Genomic DNA, 23,228 nt, shown 5'->3' with positions numbered 1-23,228 from the left:
GCCCGGGCCGGGAGGCGGGTTGCTACACAACCTCCGTCAGGTGGTGCCCGGGCCTCCGGGCCTACACTGTCCGGACCTACAGCGTCCGAGCCTACAGTGTCCAGACATACGGCGTCCGGGCATACAGCGTCCGGGCCTACAGCGTCCGGGCCTGCAGTGTCCGGGCCTACAGCGCCCCCCCGGGCCTAATACGGGACCAGGGCGGTCCCATACAGGACAAACCAATTTAGCCCAAAATACCCGGGATGTCCCGGCTAATACGGAACAGTTGGCAACCCTACCAATGAGGTAGATAGTAGTTCAGGACCGCTCTCTAGTTGGTGATAGGATGGTTCAGTTGCCAGATAACAGCTGGGAAGAAACTGTCCCTGAATCTGGAGGTGTGCGTTTTCACACTTCTGTACCTCTTGCCCTGATGGGAGAGGGGAGAAGAGGGAGTGACCGGGGGTGAGACTGGTCCTTGATGATGCTGCTGGCCTTGCCGAGGCAGCGTGAGGTGTAGATGGAGTCAATGGAAGGGAGATTAGTTTGTGTGATGGTCTGGGCTGCATCCACAATTCTCTGCAATTTCGTGCGATACAGTATGTATTAAAAAAAAAACCATATATCTTCTTTAAACTTTGCCCCCACTCAAGTTTTAAGCTCTGACTTCTAATTTTAGTTTGATTGATTAATTGAAACGTATAAAATTATAAAAGGACTGGACAAGCTAGATGTAGAAAAAATGTTCCCAATGTTGGGGCAGTCCAGAACCAGGGGCCACACAGTCTAAGAATAAAGGGGAGGCCATTTAAAACTGAGGTGAGAAAAAACTTTTTCACCCAGAGAGTGGTGAATTTGTGGAATTCTCTGCCACAGAGGGCAGTGGAGGCCAATTCACTGGATGAATTTAAGAGAGAGTTAGATAGAGCTCTAGGGGCTAGTGGAATCAAGGGATATGGGGAGAAGGCAGGCACGGGTTACTGACTGTGGACGATCAGCCATGATCACAATGAATGGAGGTGCTGGCTCAGAGGGCCGAATGGCCTCCTCCTGCACCTATTTTCTATGTTTCCATGAACTGCAGATGCTGGTTTACACTGAAGACATAAAATGCTGGAGTAACTCAGCGGGACAGGCAGCATCTCTGGAGAAAAGGAATGGGTAATGTTTCAGGTCGGGACCCTTCTTCAGACTGAGGGTCACGGGAGACAGTAGACAATAGGTGCAGGAGGAGGCCATTCGGCCCTTCGAGCCAGCACCGCCATCCAATGTGATCATGGCTGATCATTCTCAATCAGTACCCCGTTCCTGCCTTCTCCCCATACCCCCTGACTCCGCTATCCTTAAGAGCTCTACCTAGCTCTCTCGAATGCATTCAGAGAATTGGCCTCCACTGCCTTCTGAGGCAATGAGGAGAGGGAGACACGCAGAGATAAGGAAGGGTAAGGTGCTGCATGGACACAGGCCTTTCAGCCCATCGAGTCCACGCTGACCATCGATCACCCATTCTCCCCAGTTCTATGTTATCCCACTTTTGCATCCACTTCCCTCCACACTGGAGGCCAATCAATGTACAGACGTCTTTGGGATTTGGGAGGATCCCGGAGCACTGAGGGAAAACTCCGCACACTAACACTAACACTATCCTCTATATATCCACTTTTTACATTTACCAAGCCAATTTTACCCACATACCTGCACGTCTTTGGAGTGTGGGAGGAAACCGAAGATCTCGGAGACAACCCACGCAGGTCACGGGGAGAACGTACAAACTCCGTACGGGCAGCGCCCGTAGTCAGGATGGAACCGGGGTCTCTGGGGCTGTGAGGCGGCAACTCTACCGCTGCACCACCGTGATCGCCCTGTAAACCTTTCAAAGTCGCTTTTGAGGGCTGTGATACATAGAAACATAGAAAATAGGTGCAGGAGGAGGCCATTTGGTCCTTCGAGCCAGCACCGTCATTGATTGCGATCATGGCTGATCGTCCACAATCAGTAACCCGTGCCTGATTGGGAGAAGCCTGTGTTGGGAGAAGCAGATACTGTACAGAGTAAACGCAAGCGAATGGATCATCGAGTAAATGCAGGCGAATGGATCACCGCCATCCCACTGCCGAAGAAAAGCAAGACCTCATGCCGAACGACTACCGTCCAGTGGCCTTGACATCCATCATTAGGAAATGTTTTGCGAGGCTAGTTACGGATAGGGGTTGCCAACTATCTCACTCCCAAATACGGGACAAGGTGACGTCACCGCCCCGCGCCCCACGTGACCTCACCCAGCCAGCGGCCACGTGCTCCCCGCTCCACCAATGGCGGCCGCCCGGGCCGGGAGGCTGGCTGCTACGCAACCTCCGTTAGGCGGCGCCCCGGGCCTCCGAGCCTACACTCTCCGGCCCTATACTGTCCGGGCCTACAGTGTCCGAGCCTACACTCTCCGGGCCTACAGCCTCCGGGCCTATGGTGTCCGGGCCTACAACATCCGGGCCTACAGCGTCCGGGCCTACACTCTCCGGGGCTACACTCTCCGGGCCTACAGCGTCCGCGCCTACAGCGTCCAGGCCTACAGCGCCCCCTGGGCCTAATACTGGACAAGCCAATTTAGCCCAAAATACGGGATGTGCCGGCTAATACGGGACATTCGACAACCCCAGTTATGGAAGGCATTAAATCAAGTCTACCCAGTGACCTTGACCCATTGCAGTTCACCTACCGCCACAACAGGTCCATGGACGATGCCAACGCCCTAGCTCTACACTAATCCCTGGATAAGAGAGGCTACAGCTCTGCCTTTAACACCATTATACAACCAAGCTTAGCACCAAACTTGCGGGACACTGTGTACGGCTCGATTGTAATCATGTATTGTTTTTCCACCGACTGGTTAGCACGCAACAAAAGCTTTTCACTGTCATAAGGTCATAAGTGATAGGAGTAGAATTTGCCCATTAGGCCCATCAAATCTACTCCGCCATTCAATCATGGCTGATCTATCTCTCCCTCATAACCCCATTCTCCTGCCTTCTCCCCATAATAGACAATAGACAATAGACGCAGGAGGAGGCCATTCTGCCCTTCAAGCCAGCACCACCATTCAATGTGATCATGGCTGATCATTCTCAATCAGTACCCCGTTCCTGCCTTCTCCACATACCTCCTGACTCCGCTATCCTTAAGAGCTCTATCTAGCTCTCTCTTGAATGTATTCAGAGAATTGTCCTCCACTGCCTTCTGAGGCAGAGAATTCCACAGATTCACAACTCTCTGACTGAAAAAGTTTTTCCTCATCTCCGCTCTAAATGGCCTACCCCTTATTCTTAAACTGTGGCCCCTGGTTCTGGACTCCCCCAACATTGGGAACATGTTTCCTGCCTCTAACGTGTCCAACCCCTTAATAATCTTATACGTTTCGATAAGATCCGCTCTCATCCTTCTAAAATAACCCCTGACACCCGTACTAATCAAGAATCTGTATGTATCTCTGCCTTAAAAATATCCATTAACTGTAGCTTGGTGCACGTGACGATAAACTAAACTGATCTGAACTGAGTTCAGGCTTTTAGATAGGCACGTGGATACGCAGGGAATGGAGGGAAATGGATAGGGGTTGCCAACTATCTCACTCCCAAATACGGGACAAGACGATGTCACCGCCCCGCGCCCCACGTGACCTCACCCAGCCAGCGGCCACGTGCTCCCGCCCCACCAATGGCGGCCGCCCGGGCCGGGAGGCGGGCTGCTACACAACCTCTGTCAGGCGGCGCCCGGGCCTCCGGGCCTAGACTGTCCCACCGACCTACACTTGTCCGGAAGGTCGGCACAGATTTTATCCAGTATCTTACAGCGTCCGGGCCTACAGTGTCCGGGCCTAGAGCATCCGGGCCTACTGCATCCGGGCCTACAGTGTCCGGGCCTACAGCGCCCGGGCCTACAGCGTCCGGGCCTACAGCGTCCGGGCCTACAGCGTCCGGGCCTACAGCGTCCGGGCCTACAGCGTTCGGGCCTAGAGCACCCGGGCCTACTGCGTCCGGGCCTACTGTGTCTGGGCCTACAATGTCCGGGCCTACAGCATCCAGGCCTACAGCGTCCCTGGGCCTAATACACGACAAGGGCGGGACAAGCCAATTTAGTCCAAAATACGGGATGTCCCGGCTAATACGAGACAGTTGGCAACCCAAGATGTGGATCACGTGCAGACAGAGATTAGTGTAGCTTGGCCTTGTTCGGCATGTCGTAGGGCCTGTTCCTGTGCTCCATTGTTCGATGCTCCACGCTCTATGGGATGGGCCCAAGCTACGATGATTGATAACAGAGCTTCCTCGTGACAATCGATTCAGCTCACGTCAGTCTGGCGGATGTGGGGAGAGCAGTCTGTCTGAATGAAATATCCCACGGGTAATCAATTATTCAAACCGATGGATCACTATTCACAGCTCCTCCTATGGCCAGGCCCAGGAAGGGAAGGGGCCTTTTCTCAAATCTGTACAACCCTCGGTTCCTTCTTAGTTTAGACAATAGACAATAAACAATAGGTGCAGGAGGAGGCCATTGAAACTTACCGAATAAACTTGACTTGACGTGGTTGTATTTTTAGTTAAATAAATGAATCAAAAAGCTTTATATGTGTCATGTGAACTGAAACACTGCAGTCTCATTGAAACTCACAGAGTAATGAAAGGCCTGGATAGAGTGGATGTGGAGAGGATGTTTCCACTAGTGGGAGAGTCTAGGACCAGAGGGCACAGCCTCAGAATTAAAGGGCGCTCTTTTAGAAAAGAGGTGAGGAGGAACTTCTTTAGTCAGAGGGCAGTGAATCTGTGGAACTGATTGCCACAGACGGCTGTGGAGGCCAAGTCAGTGGGTATTTTTAAGGCAGAGATAGACAAATTCTTGATTAGAACGGGTGTCAAGGATTATGGGGAGAAGGCAGGAGAATGGGATTAGGAGACAGAGATCAGCCATGATTGAATGGCGGAGTAGACTCAATGGGCCGAATGGCCTATAACTTGTGAACTTGTAAACTTGTGAACCCACTAGGGACAATGTTTACATTTATACCAATCCAATTAACCTACAATTATCCTGTACGTTTAGTTTAGATATACAGCGCGGAAACAGGCCCTTTGGCCCACCTGTTCCAAAGACGTACAGGTAGGTTAATTAGCTAGGCAAATGTAAAAAAATGTCCCTAGTGGGTGTAGGAGAGTGTTAGTGTGCGGGGATCGCTGGGCGGCGCGGACCCGGTGGGCCGAAGGGCCTGTTTCTGCGCTGTATCTCTAAATCTTAAATCTAAAACCGGGTCGGCGCCGCCCAGCGATCCCCGCACACTAACACTATCCTACACACACTAGGGACAATTTTTACATTTACCAAGCCAATTACCCTACCATTAACCTGCACGTCTTTGGAGTGAGGGAGGAAACAGACGATCTCAGAGAAAACCCATGCGGGTCAAGGGGAGAACGAACAAACTCCGCACAGACAGCGCCCGTGGTCGGGATGGAACCCGGGTCTCTGGCGTTGTAAGCGCTGTGAGGTGATAACTCTGCCGCTGCGCCACCGTGCCGTGTTGCAGCCATATTGATGGGAGTCCGACTCCTGGCTTTGAGGTGTCGGGAGTCTATCTGTCTTCTGCTCCCACCCTCATTCACAGGCAGAACTCTGGGCAGCACGGTGGCACAGCGGTAGAGTTACTGCCTCACAGTACCAGAGACCCGGGTACAATCCCGACTACGGGCACTGTCTGTACGGAGTTTGTACGTTCTCCCTGTGGGATTTCTTCGAGATCTTCAGTTTCCTCCCAAACTCCAAAGACGTACAGGTATGTAGGTTAATTGGCTTGATATAAGTGTAAAATTGTCCCTAGTGTGTGTAGGATAGTGTTAATATGTGGGGATCACTGGGTTCTAAACTAAACTAAACTAAACTAAACTAAACTCAGGTAGGGGTGCCAACTATCTCACTCCCAAATAAGGGACAAGGTGACGTCACTGCCCCGCGCCCCACGTGACCTCACCCAGCCAGCGGCCATGTGCTCCCGCTCCACCAATGGCGGCCGCCCGGGCCGGGAGGCGGGTAGCTACGCAGCCTCCGTTAGGCGGCGCCCGGACCTCCGGGCCTACACTGTCTGGGCCTACAGCGTCCGGGCCTACAGCGTCCAGGCCTACATCATCCGGGCCTACAGCGTCCAGGCCTACATCATCCGGGCCTACAGCGTCCAGGCCTACATCGTCCAGGCCTACATCGTCCGGGCCTACAGCGTCCGCCAGGCCTAATACAGGACAAACCAATTTAGCCCAAAATACGGGATGTCCCAGTTAATACGGGACAGTTGGCAACCCTAAACTCAGGGGACTTACCAACCCGCAGCTTGGCAAGGGAGCTGAAAGAACAGAGAACACAGAACAGTGCAGCACAGAACTGTCTGATGAAGGGTTCCGGCCCTTAAAGTCACCTATTCCTACTCTCCAGAGATGCTGCCTGACCCGCCGAATTACCCCAGCATTTTGTGTCTATTTTCGATGTAAATCAGCATCTGCAGGTCCTTCCTGCACATGGAACAGTACAGCACTGGAACAGGCCCTTCTGCCCACAATGCCTGTGCCGAACATGATGCCATGTTAATCTCCTCTGCCTGCACATGATCCATAATCCCTCCGTTCCCTGTATATCCACGCGCCCATCTAAAAGCCGCGGAAACACCACTATCGTATCTGCCTCCACCATCACCCCCTGGCAGTGCGTTCCAGGCACCCACCGCCCTCTGTGTAAAATTAAACCATCCCAGCAAATCTCCTTTAAACTCTCTCTCACTGACTTCATGCCCTCCGGTCTGTGCCCTAATTTCCTGCATATCAATCTGTCCCAGATAGACACAGAGTGCTGGAGTAACTCAGCAGGTCAGGCAGCATCTCTGGAGAAAAAGGATGGGTGACGTTTCAGGTCGGGACCCTTCTTCAGCCTGAATTCCCAACCTGAATCTGCCCATCCATGTGTGAGTCTAAGTGTGTGTGTGTGTGTGTGTGTGTGTGTGTGTGTGTGTGTGTGTGTGTGTGTGTGTGTGTGTGTGTGTGTGTGTGTGACTCTGTGTGTAACTCTGGGTGTGTGTGTGTAACTGTGTGTGTGTGTGTGTGTGTGTGTGTGTGTGTGTGTGTGTGTGTGTGTGTGTGTGTGTGTGTGTGTGTGTGCGTGTGTGTGTGTGCGTGTGTGTGCATGTGTGTAAGTTTGTGTGTGTGCGTATGTGAGTGAGTGTGTGTGTGAGTGTGTGTGTTTGTTTGTGTATGTGTGTGTGTAAGTGTGTGTGTGTAAGTGTGTGTGTAACTGTGTGTGTGTGTGTGTTCATGAGTGTGTGTGTGTAACTGTGTGTGTGTGTGTGTGTGTGTGTGTGTAACTGTATGTGTGCGTGTTTGTGTGTAAGTTTGCGTATGTGTGTGTATGTGTCTGTGCGTGTGTGTAAGTGTGTGTATGTATGTATGTGTGTGCGTGTGTGCGTATGTAGGAAAATAACTGCAGATGCTGGTACAAATCGAAGGTATCACAAAATGCTGGAGTAACTCAGCGGGTCAGGCAGCATCTCTGGAGAGAAGGAATGGGTGACGTTTTGGGTCGAGACCCTTCTTCAAAGACAGGTGCTGCCCGGCCCGCTGAGTTACTCCAGCACTTTGTGTCTTTTTTTTTGTAAACCAACATCTGCAGTTCCTTGTGTCTCCAACCTACAAACCTGCATGTCTTTAGGATGTGGGAGGAAACCTACAAGATCCCAGTGCAAACTCCACACCACACTTACTGCACCCGAGGTCAGGATCAAACCCGGGTCTCTGGCGCTGTGAGGCAGCAGCTCTACCCGCTGCGCCACCGTGCCGCCCCTCAACGATACATGACAAAGTTACCCCTCAGGTTCCTATTAACTCTTTTCCCCTTCACCTTAAACTGATGTCCTCTGGTCCTCGATTCCCCTCGAGACGCACAGAGTCTCTTGCCCAGAGTAGGGGAATCGAGGACCAGAGGACATAGGTTCAAGGTGAAGGGGGAAAGATTTCATAGGAATCCGAGGGGTAACTTTTCCACACAGAGGGTGGTGGGTGTATGGAACGAGTTGCCAGAGGAGGTAGTTGAGGCTGGGACTATCCCAACGTTTAGAAACATAGAAACATAGAAAATAGGTGCAGGAGTAGGCCATTCGGCCCTTCGAGCCTGCATCGCCATTCAATATGATCATGGCTGATCATCCAACTCAGTATCCTGTACCTGCCTATCTCTCCATACCCCCTGATCCCTTTAGCCACAAGGGCACATCTAACTCCCTCTTAAATATAGCCAATGAACTGGCCTCAACAGTTGGACAGGTACATGGATAGGACAGGTTTGGAGGGATAAGGACCAAGCACGGGCAGGTGGGACTAGGGTAGCTGGGACATTGTTGGCCGGTGTGGGCGAGTTGGGCCTGTTTCCGTGCTGTATCACTCTGTGACTCTCTTATGACTCTACGACACACATTGCGGTGATTTTTGCAATGGCTCCTGCAGAACAATAAACGCAACAATCACAGGCTGGCTCGAGTGATTGCAACACAGGCATTGTGTTAAGGTGTGGGTTTGTACAGAAGGACTTTGTACCCAGTCTGATTGAGGCTCGCGTCCGCATGCATTCAAGCTGTCTCCTGACCAGCGCCAGAATGCATGTCGATTTTGCTCCGTTGAGAATCCCGTTCCGACGTCGGTTGCAGACTCTGGTAGTTATTCAGTGGGTCTTCTCCTTCCTTGCTCTTGGTAAGTGGCTCTGACGTTTAACCTCGTCCGTCTCGGGTCGACTGGCGTATAAGATCACGAGGGGAATAGATCGGGGTAGGCGCACAGTCCCTTGCCCCGACCTGCGTGAGATAATCACTTAAAGACAATAGACAATAGGTGCAGGAGGAGGCCATTTGGCCCTTCGAGCCAGCACCGCCATTCAATGTGATCATGGCCGATCATTCTCAATCAGTACCCCGTTCCTGCCTTCTCCCCATACCCTCTGACTCCGCTATCCTTAAGAGCTCTATCTAGCTCTCTCTTGAATGCATTCAGAGAATTGGCCTCCACTGCCTTCTGAGGCAGAGAATTCCACAGATTCACAACTCTCTGACTGAAAAAGTTTTTCCTCATCTCAGTTCTAAATGGCCTACCCCTTATTCTTAAAATGTGGCCCCTTGTTCTGGACTCCCCCAACATTGGGAACATGTTTCCTGCCTCTAACGTGTCCAACCCCTTAATAATCTTATACGTTTCGATAAGATCTCCTCTCATCCTTCTAAATTCCAGTGTATACAAGCCTCAATGTGATCATGGCTGATCATTCACAATCAGTACCCCGTTCCTGCCTTCTCCCCATACCCACTGACTCCGCTATCCTTAACAGCACTATCTAGCTCTCTCTTGAATGCATTCAGAGAATTGGCCTCCACTGCCTTCTGAGGCAGAGAATTCCACAGATTTACAACTCTCTGACTGAAAATGTTTTTCCTCATCTCCGTTCTAAGGTGTTGAGGTTATGAGGTGTTTGCACAGTATTCAACCAGAACCAGAAGCCCAGAGGCCCAGAGTAGGAGAACTGAGCACCTGAGGATATACATAGAAACATAGAAACATAGAAACATAGAAACATCGAAACATAGAAACATAGAAACATCGAAACATTGAAAATCGGTGCAGGTGGAGGCCATTTGGCCTCTTCGAGCCACCACCGCCATTCATTGTGATCATGGCTGATCATCCACAATCAGTAACCCGTGCCTGCCTTCTCCCCATATCCCTTGATTCCACTAGCCCCCAGAGCTCTATCTAATTCTCTTTTAAATTCATCCAGTGAATTGGCCTCCACTGCCCTCAGTGGCAGAGAATTCCACAAATTCACAACTCCCTGGGTGAAAAAGTTTCTTCTCACCTAAGTTTTAAATGGCCTCCCCTTTATTCTTAGACTGTGTGTGGCCCCTGGTTCTGGACTCCCCCAACATTGGGAACATTTTTTCTGCATCTAGCTTGTCCAGTCCTTTTATAATTTTACACGTCTCTATAAGATCCCCTCTCATCCTTCTAAACTCCAGTGAATACAAGCCCAGTCTTTCCTCATTTGACAGTCCCGCCATCCCGGGGATTAACCTGGTGAACCTACGCTGCACTGCCTCAATAGCAAGGATGTCCTTCCTATAGGTTTAAGGTGAGGGGGGAGAGATTTAAATAGGAAACTGAGGGGCAATGTTATCCACACAAAGGATGGTGGGCGTATGAGACACGCTGCCAGAGGAGGTAGATGAGGCAGGGACTATAACAGCATGTTAAAGACATGGATAGGAAAGGTTTACAGGGACATGTTCCAAACGCAGGCAGGTGGGACTAGTGTAGATGGGGCAAGTTGGTCAGTGTGGGCAAGTCGGACTGAAGGACCTGTTTCTGTTCCTTATGACTGACTCTATGACACTTTGGCATTCAAACGACAATGTAAATTGTACGCGCCGACCAGCGATCCCCGCACACTAACGCCATCCTACACACACTGGGGACAATTTACAATTATTTCAAGCCAATTAACCTACAAACCTGCACATCTTGGAGTGTGAGAGGAAATTGGAGCACCCGGAGAAAACCCACCCAGGTCACGGGGAGAACGTACAAACTCCGTACAGGCGGCACCCGTAGGCAGGATCGAACCCGGGTCTCCGGCGCTGTGAGGCAGCAACTCTACCGCTGCGCCACCATGCCGCTTTGTGCCGATCGATTCCTCTCATGATTTTGTACTCCTCCGTAAGACTACCCCTTGCCCTCCTCCGCTCCTTTGAGTTTTGCTGAAGATTCCAGCGTTATTTATCTGAATGGTGTTAGGAAAAGGGGACGTTCAACGAGATCTGGGTGTCAAAGTGCATCAGTCACTGAAAGGAAGCATGCAGGTACAGCAGGCAGTGAAGAAAGCCAATGGAATGTTGGCCTTCATAACGAGAGGAGTTGAGTATAGGAGCAAAGAGGTCCTTCTGCAGTTGTACAGGGCCCTAGTGAGACCGCACCTGGAGTACTGTGTGCAGTTTTGGTCTCCAAATTTGAGGAAGGATATTCTTGCTATTGAGGGTGTGCAGCGTAGGTTAATTCCCGGAATGGCGGGACTGTCGTATGTTGAAAGACTGGAGCGACTAGGCTTGTATACACTGGAATTTAGAAGGATGAGAGGGGATCTTATCGAAACGTATAAGATTATTAAGGGGTTGGACACGTTAGAGGCAGGAAACATGTTCCCAATGTTGGGGGAGTCCAGAACCAGGGGCCACAGTTTAAGAATAAGGGGTAGGCCATTTAGAACGGAGATGAGGAAAAACCTTTTCAGTCAGAGAGTTGTGAATCTGTGGAATTCTCTGCCTCAGAAGGCAGTGGAGGCCAATTCTCTGAATGCATTCAAGAGAGAGCTAGATAGAGCTCTTAAGGATAGCGGAGTCAGAGGGTATGGGGAGAAGGCAGGAACGGGGTACTGATTGAGAATGATCAGCCATGATCACATTGATTGGCGGTGCTGGCTCGAAGGGCCGAATGGCCTCCTCCCGCACCTATTGTCTATTGTCTATTGAAATCGGAGCACCCGGAGAAAACCCACGCAGGTCGCGGGGAGAAGGTACAAACTCCGTACAGACGGCACCCGTAGTCAGGATCGAACCCGGGTCTCCGGCGCTGTGAGGTAGCAACTCTACTGCTGTGCCGACCGATTCCTCTCATGATTTTGTACGCCTCCGTAAGGCCACCCACTGCCCTCCTGCGCTCCCTTGAGTTTTGCTGAAGATTCCAGCGTCATTTGCAGATTAAATTGTTGCGTCTGAAGTGTTTGCGTTTGCAAATGTATGTCGAAGACAACGACACCGCCTCAAAAATGTACTTTAACCCAAGAGTCACCGGGTCAGGAGCGTTTAATTAGTAGCCCAATAAGGAAACGGCTTACCTGCTGCAGTTTTAAGGCCGAGGGCAGACCTGATATAAGTCTGAAATTATGAGAGGCTGATTTTTAGATTTAGAGATACAGCGTGGAAACAGGCCCTTCGGCCCACCGAGTCCGCGCCGCCCAGCGATCCCCGCACACTAACACTATCCTACACCCACTAGGGACAGTTTTTACATTTACCCAGTCAATTAACCTACAAATCTGCACGTCTTTGGAGTGTGAGAGGAAACCGAAGATCTTGGAGAAAACCCACGCAGGTCACGGGGAGAACGTACAAACTCCGTACAGACGGCGCCCGTAGTCGGGATCGAACCCGGGTCTCCGGCGCTGCATTCGCTGTAAGGCGGCATCTCTACCGCTGCGCCACCGTGCCGCAGCATAGACGGTCAGACCTTTGTTCCCCCTGGGTGGAAATGTCAAAGACTAGGGCGGCACGGTGGCGCAACGGTAGAGTTGCCGCCTTACACCACTTTCAGCGCCAGAGACCCGGTTTCTATCCCGACTAGCGGCGCTGCCTGTACGGAGTTTGTACGCTCTGCCCGTGACCCACGTGGGTTTTCTTTGAGATCTTCGGTTTCCTCCCACATTCTGTGATGTTTGATGGACTGTGTGGGGTGGGAGGACCCGTTGCTTCTCCTGTGCAGCAGGTGGCACTGCACAGGACAAAGGGAGATGTTTTGTATATAGTTACCTTGGCTGTACACAGTGTGTGAGTGTACAGTCAGATCGTGGGGCTGCAGCCATTTTAGTCGTCTTGCTGCCAGCATTGAGTTACTGCCATTCCTTCTCTCCCGAGATGCTGCCTGACCTGCTGAGTTACTCCAGCATTTTGTGAATAAATCGATTTGTACCAGCATCTGCAGTTATTTTCTTATACTGTAATAAAGACTTCTGTTGCACCTTGAAGGCTGGCAAAGTGTCATACAGGCATAGAAGAACAAAAACACAAAACATTCCAAAGGCGTACAGGTATGTAGGTTAATTGGCTGGGTATGAATGTAAATTGTCCCTAGTGTGTGTGTGTGTGTGTGTAGGATAGTGTTAGTGTGCGGGGATCGCTGGTCGGCGCGGACTCGGTGGGCCGAAGGGCCTGTTTCCGCGCTGTATCTCTAAACTAAACTGAACTAAAAAAGTAAACTAAACTAGAGAGCACGGCTTTAAGTGAAAAGGGCAAAGTTTAAGGGAGATGTGAGGGGCAAGTTGTTTTTACACAGAGGGTGGTGGGGGCCTGGAACGCGCTGCCAGGGGTGGGGGTGGAGGCAGATACGATAGTGGCGTTTAAGAGGCTTTTAGACAGGCGCGTGGATATGCAGGGAACGGAGGGACATGAATCACGTGCGGGCAGAGGGGATTAGATTATCTTGGCCTCGTGTTTGGTACAGACATCGTGGGCATATTGGCCTGTTAGTGTGCTGTTTTAGAGATGTGGGAGGAACCAGAAGATCTCGGAGAAAACCCACGCAGGTCACGGGGAGAACGTACAAACTCCGTACAGACGGCGCCCGTAGTCGGGGTCGAAACTGAGTCTCCGGTGCTGCATTCGCTGTAAGGCAGCAACTCTACCGCTGCGCCACCGTGCCGTTTTGTTCTATATTCTATGTTTAATAGTCCCGTGAGCTCAATAACACACAGATAACATAAAATAATCAATAATACTATAAATCAATAACCGTAATACTGGCTAACCATAGCGTGGATTAAATGGTCTGTCGTGCAACCAAAGACACGTAGAAGATCGCAGTTGCTGAGGTTAGTGTTGTGCAGTGTTCAAGAGCCTGATGGTTGTTGGGAAGAAGCTGTTTAGTTTAGTTTAGAGATACAGCGCGGAAACAGGCCCTTCAGCCCACCGAGTCTGCGCCGCCCAGCGATCCCCGCACACTAACACTATCCTACACCCACTAGGGACAATTTTTAGATTTACCCAGTCAATTAACCTACAAACCTGCACGTCTTTGGAGTGTGGGAGGAAACCGAAGATCTCGGAGAAAAACCCACGCAGGTCGCGGGGAGAACGTGCAAACTCCGTACAGACAGCGCCCGAAGTCGGGATGGAACCCGGGTCTCCGGCGCTGCATTCGCTGTAAGGCGGCAACTCTACCGCTGCACCACCGTGACCGCCCTATCTTGAACGTGGAGGTCACGTTTCTCAGTCTGCTGTACCTTCTTCCCGATGGTAGCAGCGAGATGAGAGCATGGCCCTGGTGGTGTGGGCCTTAGATGATGCTGGCCACCATTTTGAGGCCATTCCTCCTGTAGATCACCTCGATGGTGGGGGAGGTCAGTACCCGCAATGGACCGGGCAGTGTCCACCACTCCCCTGCAACCTCCCTCATTCCTGGACATTCAAGTTGCTGAACCAGGCCGTGATAAACCACCGGGTGGCGCCACCAGCCCTGGCGGCCTCGCCAACAGTCTGTCTGAGCTTTCTTCTGTATTTTATTCTTTTAAGTACATGTTTTAGTGTTCCTTAGTTTGTTTTATGTGTGGGATGGAGTTGGGGGAAACATTTTTCCAATCTCTTACCTCGACGGTTTTCATCGTGTCGTATCTCCGCCCCCACTGCGGCCTAACGTCGAGGAGTTGGCGGCCATTCCTGGAGACCGGCCCGGCGCTTCACGCCGCGGGCACGGTGCAGACTTTAACATCGCGAAGCTGCGATCCTTTGCCGGGGATCGACTGCGGAGAGCTCCAACCGTGGGGCCTGTGGACGTTAACACCGTGAAGCCCGCGGTCTCTGGTGAGAAGAGGCCGACTCGGGCGCTCCGTGCTGCGGAGAGACTTTCAACCGCCCCGACGCGGGGAGTTTCGATCGCCCCGACGCGAGGGCCTCGGACAGTCGGCAGCGGCGACTGTGGACGGTTCAACAGCCCCGACGGGTGAACAAAGAGGAAGATGGTTGAACTTTATTACCTTCCATCACAGTGAGGAATGTGGAATCCGCTGTGGTGGATGTTTAGGTTAAATTTTACTTTATGTGGCTGTGTGTCTAGTTGCTTTTCACTTAGTGTGGCTGCATGGTAACTCAAATTTCACTGGACCTTACTTGCTACATGTGACAATAAATTGATATAGACAATAGACAATAGACAATAGGTGCAGGAGGAGGCCATTCGGCCCTTCGAGCCAGCACCGCCATTCAATGTGATCATGGCTGATCATTCTCAATCAGTACCCCGTTCCTGCCCTCTCCCCATACCCCCTGACTCCGCTATCCTTAAGAGCTCTATCCAGCTCTCTCTTGAATGCATTCAGGGAATTGGCCTCCACTGCCTTCTGAGGCAGAGAATTCCACAGATTCACAACTCTCTGACTGAAAAGGTTTTTCCTCATCTCCGTTCTAAATGGCCTACCCCTTATTCTTAAACTGTGGCCCCTTGTTCAGGACTCCCCCAACATTGGGAACATGTTTCCTGCCTCTAACGTGTCCAACCCCTTAATAATCTTATACGTTTCGATAAGATCCCCTCTCATCCTTCTAAATTCCAGTGTATACAAGCCTAGTCGCTCCAGTCTTTCAACATATGACAGTCCCGCCATTCCGGGAATTAACCTACGCTGCACACCCTCAATAGCAAGAATATCCTTCCTCAAATTTGGAGACCAAAACTGCACACAGTACTCCAGGTGCGGTCTCACTAGGGCCCTGTACAACTGCAGAAGGACCTCTTTGCTCCTATACTCAACTCCTCTTGTTATGAAGGCCAACATTCCATTGGCTTTCTTCACTGCCTGCTGTACCTGCATGATTTTGAGATCTTCGCTTGATCTTGATACAATCTTTCACCTGGTCCCGTCTCACCACGTCGTCTTGTCCATTTCCCACCACAGATGTCGTCTGGCCCGTCGAGTTCCTCCAGCACTTTGTATTTTGCTCAAGATCCCAGAATCTGCAGTTCCCAGCATCGCTGTAACACAATGTTGGTACACGTGACAATAATAAATCAATTAAACTCCCTTTAAACTCCATGTGCAGGAAGGAACTGCAGATGCTGGTTTAAAACTGAAGATAGACGCAAAAAGCTGGAGTAACTCAGCGGGACAGGCAGCATCTCTGGAGAGAAGGAATGGGTCGAGACCCTTCTCCAGACAGAGTCAGGGGAGAGGGGAGAGAGCCAGAGTCATCCTCTCCCCTGACTCTCAGTCTGAGGAAGGGTCTCGACCCGAAACGTCACCCATTCCTTCTCTCCAGAGATGTTGCCTGTCCCGCTGAGTTACTCCAGCATTTTGTCTCCACCTCCCTCTAAACTCTCCAGATTCACTTTACTTTATTCCTGCTCAACATGTAAAGATTGTGGGGGGGAAAAAAGCTGTTAGAAACAGTTGGACAGGTAGATGGATTGGACAGGTTTGGAGTGTTATGGGCCAAGCACGTGCGGGCCAAGTGGGACTAGGGTAGCTCGGGATATTATTGGCCGGTGTGGTCGAGTTGGGCCGAAGGGCCTGCTTCCACGCTGTATCACTCTGTGACTCTGAGCTTGAAAGACCACACCACCAGACTCAGGAACAGCTTCGTCCCCCCTCTGTTCTGGGGTGTTTTCTGCTCACTTCGCCCTTTGCTGTTCTCACCATCCATGTCTGGTCCTTGTCACCAGAACATCGGCAGATTTCTTTGTATAAGAAAATAACTGCAGATGCCGGTACAAATCGAAGGCATTTATTCACAAAACGCTGGAGTAACTCAGCAGGTCAGGCAGCATCTCAGGAGAGAAGGAATGGGCGACGTTTCGGGTCGAGACCCTTCTTCAGACTGAGTGAGGTAGGGTCTCGACCCGAAATGTCGCCCATTCCTTCTCTCCTGAGATGCTGCCTGACCTGCTGAGTTACTCCAGCATTTTGTGGGCAGATTTCTTTGTTATCATTATGGCATAGTTGTAGATTCATACTTCACTGAAACAGGCCCTTCTGTCCAACCTGCCCACGCCAACCACGATGCCCCACCTACACTCCTCCCACCTGCCCGCGGTTTGGCCCATATATCCCTTTAAACTCCAAGCACCTGCGGTTCCTATTATTACATTATTCACTCTAAACCTTGAGTATCCATCCAGGTACCTGTCCGATCGTCTTTCAAATGTTGTTATAGTATCTGCCTCAACTACCTCCTCTGGCAGCTCGTTCCATACACCCACCATCCCTCTGAGTGAAAAAGTTGCCCATCTGGTTCCCATTAAATCGGGCGGTCACGGTGGCGCAGCGGTAGAGTTGCCGCCTTACAGCGAATGCAGCGCCGGAGACCCGGGTTCGATCCCGGCTACGGACGCCGTCTGTACGGAGTTTGTATGTTCCCCCCCCCCCCCCCCGACCTGCGTGGGTTTTCTCCGAGATCTTCGGTTTCCTCCCACACTCCAAAGACGTGCAGGTTTGTAGGTTAAATGGCTTGGTATAAATGTAAAATTGTGTGTATGTGTGTGTGTGTGTAGGATAGTGTTAGTGTGCGGGGATCGCTGGGCGGCGCGGACTCGGTGGGCCGAAGGGCCTGTTTCCGCGCTGTATCTCTAAACTAATCTAATTCATTTGCCCTTCACCTTAAACCTATGTCATCTGGTCCTCGATTCCCCATCACTTGATTCCCCTATGCTCTGCACTCTATGATCTATGATCTATACTGTATGTGGTATGCTCTACTCTCTACACTCTACACTACGCTCTACTCTCTACACTCTACACTCTACGCTCTGCGCTCTACTCTCTATGCTCTATGCTCTACTCTGTACACTCTACTCTCTATGCTCTACTCTCTACACTCTACCCTCTACACTCTACACTCTACACTACGCTCTCTACACTCTACACTCTACACTCTACACTCTATACTCTACACTACGCTCTCTACACTCTACACTCTACACTATGCGCTATACACTCTACACTCCACGCTCTAGATCTACACTCTACACTCTACCCTCTACCTGCTACGCTCTAGGCTCTACGCTCTACGCTCCACGCTCTCCACTCTATGCTACACGCTCTCCACTCTACGCTACACGCTCTCCACTAGTGCCAGCATTGACTGTGGGAGAGAAGCCCATAGTCAATGGTGCAACTAGCGGAGAGAGAGGGAGAGAGAGAAGCACACAGTCTCTTTCTCCACTAGTGCCACCATTGACTGAGGGCTCCTCTCTCTCCGTCTCTCTCTGCTAGTTCCACCATTGAATGAGGGCTCCATCTCTCTCCGCTAGTTCCACCATTGACTGTGGACTCCTCTCTCTCCGTCTCTCTCTGCTAGTTCCACCATTGAATGAGGGCTCCATCTCTCTCTGCTACTTCCACCATTGAATGAGGGCTCCATCTCTCTCCGCTAGTTCCACCATTGACTGTGGGCTCCTCTCTCTCCGTCTCTCTCTGCTACTTCCACCATTGAATGAGGGCTCCATCTCTCTCCACTCGTTCCACCATTGACTGTGGGCTCCTCTCTCTCCATCTCTCTCTGCTAGTTCCACCATTGAATGAGGGCTCCATCTCTCTCCACTAGTTCCACCATTGACCGTGGGCTTCTCTCTCATTCCCTCTTACAGCACAATGTTGTGCCGCACTATTTGTCATCCTCCTCTTCACTCGCCTCTGGTTCGTATCAGTGCTCTACGCCACATGGTGGTTCTGGGACCGACGCACGCCCTACCGTGGAGGCCGCAGTTTCCGCTACATCCGCAGCCTGAGATTGTGGGCCTACTTTCGGGACTACTTTCCCATTCACGTGAGTATCAGTGGCACAGCGGTAGAGTCGCTGCCTCACCGCGCCAGAGACCCGGGTTCGATCCCGACTACGGGCGCTGTCTGTACGGAGTTTGCACGCTCTCCCCGTGACCTGCATGGGTCTTGTTTCTCAGGTTGCTCCGGTTTCCTCCCACACTCTAAAAACGTACAGGATTGTAGGTTAATTGGCTTTGGTAAATTGTGAAATTGTCCCTAGTGAATGTAGGACAGCGTTAGCATCGGCGGTGCGATCAATGCTCCGTTGTTGGCTGGGGAAAAGGATAAATAGAAACACGGAAGAAAAAAATAGACAATAGGTGCAGGAGGAGGCCATTTGGCCCTTCGAGCCAGCACCACCATTCATTGTGATCATGGCTGATCATCCACAATCAGTAACCCGTGCCTGCCTTCTCCCCATATCCCTTGATTCCGCTAGCCCCTAGAGCTCTATCTAACTCTCTTTTAAATTCATCCAGTGAATTGGCCTCCACTGCCCTCTGTGGCAGAGAATTCCACAAATTCACAACTCTCTGGGTGAAAAAGTTTCTTCACACCTCAGTTTTAAATGGCTTCCCCTTTATTCTTAGACTGTGTGGCCCCTGGTTCTGGACTCCCCCAACATTGGGAACATTTTTCCTGCATCTAGCTTGTCCAGTCACCATCATATCATATCATATCATATATATACAGCCGGAAACAGGCCTTTTCGGCCCACCAAGTCCGTGCCGCCCAGCGATCCCCGCACATTAACACTATCCTACACCCACTAGGGACAATTTTTACATTTACCCAGCCAATTAACCTACATACCTGTACGTCTTTGGAGTGTGGGAGGAAACCGAAGATCTCGGAGAAAACCCACGCAGGTCACGGGGAGAACGTACAAACTCCTTACAGTGCAGCACCCGTAGTCAGGATCGAACCTGAGTCTCCGGCGCTGCATTCGCTGTAAAGCAGCAACTCTACCGCTGCGCTACCGTGCCTTTTGTAAATTTATACGTTTCTATTAGATCCCCTCTCATCCTTCTAAACTCCAGTGAATACAAGCCCAGTCTTTCCAATCTTTCCTCATATGTCAGTCCCGCCATCCCAGGGATTAACCTGATGAACCTGCGCTGCACTGCCTCAATAGCAAGGACGTCCTTCCTCAAACTGGGAGACCAAAACTGCACACAATACTCCAGGTGCGGTCTCACCAGGGCCCCGTACAACTGCAGAAGGACCTGTACTCAAACCCTCTCGTTGTGAAGGCCAACGTGCCATTAGCTTTCTTCACTGCCTGCTGTACCTGCATGTTTACAGTGGAAATGGCCAGACAACGAGGTTGGGGCAGGAACGGAGAGAGAGAGGAAATGCAAGGGTTACTTGAACTTAGAGAAATCAATATTCATACAGCCGGGTTATAAGCTGCCCAAGCAAAATATGAGGTGCTGTAGTTTTGTTTAGTTTAGAGACATACAACACGGAATCAGACCCTTTGGCCCACCGAGTCCGCGCCGCCCAGCGATCCCCGCACATTAACACTATCCTACACACACTAGGGACAATTTTTACATATTACCCAGTCAATTAACCTACGTACCTGTAAGTCTTTGGAGTGTGGGAGGAAACCGAAGATCTCGGAGAAAACCGAAGATCTCGGAGAAACCTACTGAAGCCATTTAACCTACAAACCTGTACGTCTTGAAAGTGTGGGAGGGAACCGGGGAAAACCTACGGGGAGAACGTACAGACTCCGTGCAGAAAGCGCCCGTAGTCAGGATCGAACCCGGGTCTCTGGGGCTGTGAGGCAGCAACTCTACCGCTGCGCCACCGTGCCGCCCCGAGTTGAAGTTCCTCAAATTTGCGCTGGGCCTCGTTCTGACAGTGGAGAGAGGTCGGTGTGGGAATGGGAGAGGGGGAGTTAACACGTTTGGCAACCGGGAGTCCGCGTAGGCCGAGGCAGTTTCTCCAGCGCTCTGAACGTGTTTCTACACATCGTACTGAACTTTTTTTTAGGGGAAGCGGGTGCTCGAGCTCCAAGGGTCAGGGGCAAGGGTCAAGGATTGAAAACAAAGTTAGCCAACTCGTAGTGAACAAACTAAACAAGACAAAAACACACTCGGGCCAGCGGCAGCCAGCCACTAAAAGCCCAGAGATGTCACCCGTGTGTGCCCTGGTAACACAACTTCATTGCATTACCCAACACAAGGACAAATTGCAGAAAATACAAACACACTGATTGTTCGAGAGAGCTTGACTGCGTTCGAGAGTCAAAGATTCATGTCGTGCAGAAACAGGTCTTTAGGTGGTGCAGCGGTAGAGTTGCTGCCTCACAGCGCCAGAGACCCGGGTTTGATCCTGACCACGGGTGCTGTCTGTACGGAGTTTGTACGCCCTCCCCGTGACCTGCGTGCGTGGGTTTTCTCCGGGTGCTCCGGTTTCCTCCCACACTCCAAAGATGTACAGATTTGTAGGTTAATTGGCCTGGTATAATTGTAAATTGTCCCGTGTGTGTGTGTAGGATAGTATAAGTGTGCAGGGATCGCTGGTCGGCGTGGACTCAGTGGGCCGAAGGGCCTGTTTCTGCGTAGTGTCCCTAAACTAAACTAAACTTTGGAAATACAGTGATGAAACAGCCCTTCGGCCCACTGAAGATAGACTGAGATAAGGCACCCAGCCAACAGTGGGCTGTTGTGGGCTCCACCTAGGGGTTGCCAACTATCTCACTCCCAAATAAGGGACAAGGTGACGTCACCGCCCCGTGCTCCACGTGACCTCACCCAGCCAGCGGCCACGTGCTCCCGCTCCACCAATGGCGGCCACCCGGGCCGTGAGGCGGGCTGCTAGGCAACCTCCGTCAGGCGGCGCCTGGGCCTACAGTGTTCGGGCATACACTGTCGAGACCTACACTGTCCGGACCTACACTGTCTGGACCTGCAGTGTCCGGGCCTACAGCGTCCGGGCCTACAGCGTCCGGACCTACAGAGTCCGGACCTACAGCGTCCGGGCCTATAGCTTCCGGGCCTACAGCGTCCAGGCCTACAGGGTCCGGGCCTACAGGGTCCGGGTCTATAGCTTCCGGGCCTACAGTGTCCAGGCCTACAGCGTCCGGACCTTCAGCGTCCGGGCCTACAGCGTCCAGGCCTACAGCGCCCCCTGGGCCAAATACGGGACAAGGGCAGTACCGTATGGGACAAGCCAATTGAGCCCAAAATACGGGATGTCCCGGCTAATATGGGACAGTTGGCAACCCTAGCTACACCTTTCTTTGATCATCGTTGCTGGCTCTTAATTCGATTTGATGTCCTTTGTACCTTCACATATCTCTCGTTTCCCTCTCCCCTGACTCTCAGGGAGACAGGAGTAAAGTCCCAGCCTGCCCAACCTCTCCCGGTAGCTCAAGCCCCTCCAGTTCTGATAACATCATCGTATATCTTCCCTGTAATCTTTCCAGCTTGACAACATCTCCAACATTTAGGGCGGTCACGGTTGGCGCAGCGGTAGAGTTGCTGCCTCACAGCGCCAGAGACTTGGGTTCGCTCCCGACTACGGGCGCGGTCTGTACGGAGTTTGTACGTTCTCCCCGTGACCTGCGTGGGTTTTCTCCGAGATCTTCGGTTGTCTCCCACACTCCAAAAACGTACGGGTTTGTAGGTTAATCGGCTTGGTATAAACTGGCATGTGAATAAGGGGTAGGCCATTTAGAACGGAGGCGAGGAAAAACGTTTTCAGTCAGAGAGTTGTGAATCTGTGGAATTCTCTGCCTCAGAAGGCAGTGGAGGCCAATTCTCTGGATGCTTTCAAGAGAGAGCTAGATAGAGCTCGTAATGATAGCAGAGTCAGGGGGTATGGGGAGAAGGCAGGAATGGGGTACTGATTGTGGACGATCAGCCATGATCACATTGAATGGCGGTGCTGGCTCGAAGGGCCGAATGCCCTCCTCCTGCACCTATTGTCTATTGTCTAGTGTGTGTGTGGGATAGTGTTAGTGTGCGGGGATCGCTGGTCGGCGCGGACCCGGTGGGCCGAAAGGGCCAGTTTCCGCGCTGTATCTCTAAACTAAACTAAACTAAACTAAACATCCTTCCTATTGAAGGGTGTCAACAAACTGAACACATTACTCCAACTTTGCTCGTGTTCATCAAAGGCCAATGAGGCAGTCAGAGCTGATCAAAGCTGCTATTCACTGCAAGCCATTAGATGACGTTGGTGCATTATATTTGCTTAACGCTAAGATTTTATCAGTCTTGGACGTAAAGCTATGTAGCTCCAAGTGCTGTTTAGTTTAGATTAGTTTAGTTTGGAGATACAGTGTGGAAAGAGACCCTTTGGCCCACCGAGTCCGTCCGCACCGACCAGCGATCCCCGCACATTAACACTATCCTACACACACTCGGGACACACTTTTTTTTAACATTTACACCAAACCAATTTACTTACAAAGCTAAACATAGAAACATAGAAACATAGAAAATAGATGCAGGAGTAGGCCATTCGGCCCTTCGAGCCTGCACCGCCATTCAATATGATCATGGCTGATCATCCAACTCAGTATCCCGTACCTGCCTTCTCCCCATACCCCCTGATCCTTTTAGCCACAAGGGCCACATCTAACTCCC

The 23,228-nt window shown here is 51.4% G+C and overlaps 1 protein-coding gene across 1 annotated transcript in view; it reads left to right on the top strand.

Moving 5' to 3' along the window:
• The first annotated feature begins 8,647 nt into the window (after positions 1-8,647).
• LOC144595038 (2-acylglycerol O-acyltransferase 2-A-like) overlaps positions 8,648-23,228 on the top strand; it is a 37,749-nt gene continuing 23,168 nt past the window's right edge. The window contains exons 1-2 of the mRNA XM_078401979.1: positions 8,648-8,750; positions 18,450-18,628. Of these exons, the coding sequence (XP_078258105.1) occupies positions 8,657-8,750; positions 18,450-18,628 (273 nt within the window). The 5' untranslated portion in view covers positions 8,648-8,656. The remainder of the gene's footprint in view (positions 8,751-18,449; positions 18,629-23,228) is intronic.

This window comes from Rhinoraja longicauda, chromosome 7 (assembly GCF_053455715.1).
Source record: "Rhinoraja longicauda isolate Sanriku21f chromosome 7, sRhiLon1.1, whole genome shotgun sequence".
Classification (NCBI taxonomy): domain Eukaryota; kingdom Metazoa; phylum Chordata; class Chondrichthyes; order Rajiformes; family Arhynchobatidae; genus Rhinoraja; species Rhinoraja longicauda.
This window is presented reverse-complemented; position numbering and strand designations above follow the sequence as displayed.